The following is a 5,339-nucleotide window of genomic DNA, read 5'->3' as shown; positions in this document are numbered from 1 at the left end:
ATTATTATAATTAAGTTTACATTTCAATTAGAGATATGATTATGGTTAATTTATTGTTATGTTAAAGTTGATGTCAAGTTAGGCTTAGGTTACATCTTTAGTTTATGGTTATGTTAATGTTCAATTAGACATATGGTTAGATTTAAAGTTAGGTAAGGGTTAGTGTCATACAGATAAATATTAAAATTATTGTATTATTATGTTTTAATTATTATATTATTTTTCAAGTAAGATACATATTAAATATGGGTTTAAACTCTTTACATATACATATATTATATTATAATATTACAATATAAATATATATATATATATAAATTTTCTATTACTTTTTATTAATATATTATTAAAAAATAAGTATTATACTATTCATGTTAGAATTATTCTATTATTATTATTATTATTATTATTATTTTAATATTTTTATATTACTACTATTACTACAATGATATATTAATGTTACTATTAAACTATTCATACTATTATATTATAATTAATACTAATATTTTAATATTATAATGACTTAAATATTATTATTCTATGTATTATATTATTTTGGTTAATATATTAATAATATTATTTTACTATAGAAATACTATTAAATTGCATAAGAATAACCTAACCTAACTAATATTATTAACTTTTTTTTTTTTACTGATACATGTAATATTATTAATCTTAAAAATGTTTTAAAAGGTTTAGAGAAATTTTAATATTTTAAATTTATTTAATTAATAATTAATAATATTATTATATTATATTATAAGAAATAAAAAATTTGTAAATCAAGTAATGTATTATATTATGATACGTGATATTGTAATATAAAAAAAAACTAAAAAATGTATTTACATAGTTGATTGTGAAAAAAGTAATTTCTATAATTTATAATAAAAAAATATATCAACTAGCCTAGATATCTTAATACGTCTATCTAAAATACACTAAGAGATATCAGTCTTGAGGCGCCTATTTTAAATTGTTGTTGAGAATAGTTAGGTGCCTCGAGACTGATATCTCTCGGCATATTTTAGATAGATGTATTATGATATCTAGGCTAGTAGCATCTACAATGCGACATGTAAAGTATTAATTTATCACCTTTTGTTTTAAATAAAGCATATTTATCCTTTACAAATCATGATGTCTATCATATTCAATGGAGTGTACAATAGGAATTCATATTGAATGCAACATTTCATCTTTAAAAACACAAATTTAATCCCAATTTTAATAGAAGAGTTCAATTCAACAATGTATACATTACATAAAAATATTATGTTTCCAAAGATTTGAGTCTTTCTTCCTCTGCTTTCCTTTTGGCAAGTTGCTTTCCTGTCTTCATTTTTTCATAACGATCATATGAAAATGGTGGTGAGATTCTAATTCCATCCAAGGCCTTAACACGTGATATAGCAACAAATGTTAATCCTGCCCTTTCTCTTGGTCCTATGTCAATTGTTGCCTTTGAAAGAGTCAATCCTTGTGATTTATGGATTGTTAGTGCCCAAGCCAATCGTAGTGGCAATTTACGTGTACGGCCCCTTTGTATTGGTGAAATAGGAATCAAATTAGGAGATGCATCTTCAAAAGGAAGTCCAAAATAATTGTCAAATTCAACCATAACATATGTTGGTGGATCTAGTGGGGCACATCCAGGTTTGTATATGATATTTCAGATGTATCCTAAAGCTCCATTCACAAGACCCACTTCTATCCATAAATTAGATGTTAACATGACCCTTGCATCCTTACAAATTAATAATTCAACATCTAACTCATCATTTTGACCTCCTGCTAGATTAGTACTACCTTCTTTACTTGCAATGCTTCGGGCTATTGGTCTTCTTAATGCATATAACTTTTTTCTATTATGGTTATGCATATTGTCATTTGTTGCAAATAGATGAATATTATTATCAAACTCCTCCTTAATTGTTGGATGTAATGAAGCATCTATTCTTGTCATCAATAATTTCCAATCATCTATAGTTGGATGTGCATCTCTAATATTTGTGAGTAATTGGCAAAACCTTTGTTGGTCTTCAGTTTCTCCATCTTGTCTAAACACCTTATCCAAAGTAACAACTATCTTAAACTCTTGCCATAATAATTTTGCACGCACATTACTATCATAAGGTGGTTTGTCACTAACAGGAGGTAGTTGTCCCAAATCTCCTAACAAAATGATTGATCTTCCACCAAAACTCATGTTTGATTTTTCAGGAAAAGCTTGACGTAGTCTTGAATCAATATTTTGTAACAAAGTTTGTCCAATAAAACTCATTTCATCAATCAATATATATTTAATATGTTGAATTTCTTCTTGGAGACTTGTGAGTCTTGTGCCTTCTAATTCAACAAAATATGCAATAAGTATTCATAGAGTTGAATGAATTGTTGATGCACCAATGTTAAATGCTGCAACTCCAGTCGGTGCTAGTAATAATAAGGGAGAACGTTGTGAGCCTGATGCATCATTAAGAGTTTGATGAATTGCATGAATCAGATATGATTTACCTGTTGCAGCTATTCCTTGAATTATCATGTATAGTGGCATGGCATTGTCATCTTGATTATAATGTGACATAATAATATCAAGTGCTTTTTTTTGCTTAGCACCTAAGGTTCCATATGATATACTTGACATCATATCATTAGGTATTAATAAGCCATTCTCTTTCATAGTGTTGATAAAATTTATTGCTTTATTTGTGTAATCATCTCCTTGATATTCTACACTCCATGGATTTTGTTTATCAATATCTCTTCTTCCCAACATATCTATTTCTGTTACATCCATAATTTGTCCACGATGTAGTCTTGATATGATCTCCCACTCATGTTCATTTGTATTTTGATTATTTGGTAAATCATCATCACCTTCAGAATCATTATGATCTTCAGTTTCATTTGTTATAATCCTTCGTTCCAAATGCCATGGATTATAATTGAGTGACTCCCAATTTGATATAACTATGTTATCATCAAGTCCAATATCTCTTTGGATATTATGAAATGGCTTGTACAACAATAACTCTGACCAACAAAAATCAACCCATTTTTTTGATTGACGTGTAGGTACGGTGGTAAATCTTGGAAACACTCTCACAATAGCTGCTATAGTCCTTGCTTCCCATTTCTTATCTCTTTTTCTCTTTGATTAATAATGTTTTCTTCATCCATCTCTAATATTGGACCCGCAAATACATATTCATTTGTCTCTAAATCAAACTCCATATGAACAGAATTCAATTGATCAAAAATGTTCTCATCTGAATTACATGTAAGGTCATTAAGTGCATTTTCATCAATTTTAACATCTCTATAGAACTTATCATGTTTTATTTTATATTTAAGTGCTCTATATACCCTCTCTTTATTAACTATAAAATAATAATTTGTTCCACGTTGATCTTTTTTTCGAACAATGATGATTGGCAAATCTTTTATCTGATGTGGTAAAATTTTAGCTATTTCTCTCACTTCTTGTGGAAAACTTATGGTATGTCCTTTATATCTGTATTGACCCCTAGTTGCATGTGTTACTTGAAGAATTGGGTTGTGTTAAATTTGCAAGTTCTAATGGTTGTGGACCAGGATCCATATTGTTTGATGCTGAAAATTGATGTTCATTTTTCTCTTGTCGACATCGATTGCAAATAGGGCTCTCAAGTACCCGCACAACCTTCATTGCAGGATAACTCTCTTGACAAATGTAGCACATACTTGGTGTAGAAATTTGATCGAGTCCATGTCAAAATATCATTTGTAAAGTCTTCAAATCAATCTCAATATTTCCATCATTATTAACTACTCCTTGATCTCTTCTATTTTGTGTTCTTTGCAATTGTCTTTGTCTTCTTAGAGGAGTTGTTAATTCTTGTTGTGAACTATTATTTTCCATATGATTTTGAAAATCAACATTCATTACATTTTGAACTCTATCATTTGGTGTTTGTAGCACACGATCAATTGTCAAAGAATTCATCCCTTCAGAACTAACCTCGACTGCTTCATGATTATGCACTTGTATTTGTTGTCTTTCCATCTCATTCAATTGATCAGAATGCATAGCTCTCTGTATTCTTCTTCTTAATATATATCCATCATCTTGAGATGTTTGTGCATGATGTTTCATCATTTTATCTGCATGTTGTCTCATTTCCTCTTCAATCTCTGTCACTGTCATTTCTGCCCTACGTTTAGCACTTCTTTGTCTATCATTTCGGTTTTGATGATTCCTTTCTTCTTGTCTTTGTAGATCAGTCATTTGTTCACATCGTTGACTCATATAATTTTGAGCATATTCTCTCTTTTTTTCTCTTTGTTGCTCTTCAGTTGAATGAATTCTTACTTCCTCTCTTTTTGCATTAGCCATTTGTTCATGTCGTTGTCTCATATAATTTTGAGCATATTCTCTTTGATGCTCTTTTCATTGCTCTTCATTTTCAAAACTTGTCCTTGGACGACGAGGCATCCTACAAATTTAATTATATAATTTAGGTTCATATCAACTTAATTATATACGAAATATATGAGAAATATTAACTTAATCATATTATTTAATTATATAAATTAATTTAATATCAACTTAATATATAAACTACTATAAATAATATAGAATTAAAAAATATTTACTTTTACTAAAAAGATAATAAAAGATATCATTATCCATTGTATATATAATACCCATTTTACATTATAGGTAAAATAAAGTGAAAATGACTTACTTTTTTTTAGAGTATTTATTTTCACCACCTTGCACTATATTCTAGGTAAATTTATTTGCACTATTTGCACTATTCGCATTTGTTGGTAAATTTATTTGAAGTATTCGCACTATTCGCACTCACTGGTGATAATTTTTTTTTGTATTTATTCATAGTAATATGTTTTTAATTCTACACATTCATTGGTATTTGTATTAGTTTGAAACGTTATGATTATTTAGTTGTTGGTTCAAAAAGATATAATATTTATTAAATATTACTTGTCGGCTTTCAATTTATAAAAGTTAACAATTTTTTTTTAACACGGTCACGCCATCCCACTCCACCCCATGCTGCCACTGTAGGTTATGCCTCTTGACGTAATAACTCCAATACATGAAATTCATGGAATTCATCATATATAAATAATAGTTCCAATATCCACACTTAAAATTATCATCGAGTCATAATAATACATACAATCACTAAGAACCAATTTGGGGGATAGGCTCTTATATTCTTAAAATATATTGTATACAATATTTAACTACAATTACAAAAAAAATATCCCAATGCATGAAACTAGTTGTCACCAAAGTTATCCATAAAATAATAATAGTTCCAACA

The 5,339-nt window shown here is 28.3% G+C and overlaps 2 protein-coding genes across 2 annotated transcripts; both read right to left on the bottom strand.

Annotated features, from left to right (window-relative positions):
- Positions 1–1,276: 1,276 nt before the first annotated feature.
- LOC131046253 (uncharacterized) lies at positions 1,277–1,624 on the bottom strand. Its single transcript, XM_057979939.2, has one exon. The coding sequence runs from the start codon at positions 1,622–1,624 to the stop codon at positions 1,277–1,279; it is 348 nt and encodes a 115-aa protein (XP_057835922.2).
- A 51-nt stretch (positions 1,625–1,675) lies between these two features.
- Positions 1,676–2,287, bottom strand: LOC131860363 (uncharacterized). The gene has a single exon (XM_059214762.1). It carries the CDS (start codon positions 2,285–2,287, stop codon positions 1,676–1,678), a length of 612 nt encoding a protein of 203 aa, XP_059070745.1.
- Between the last annotated feature and the right edge of the window lie 3,052 nt (positions 2,288–5,339).

This window comes from Cryptomeria japonica, chromosome 11 (assembly GCF_030272615.1).
Source record: "Cryptomeria japonica chromosome 11, Sugi_1.0, whole genome shotgun sequence".
Lineage (NCBI taxonomy): Eukaryota > Viridiplantae > Streptophyta > Pinopsida > Cupressales > Cupressaceae > Cryptomeria > Cryptomeria japonica.
Note: the sequence above shows the minus strand (reverse complement) of the source record. Positions and strands in the feature narration are given on the sequence as shown.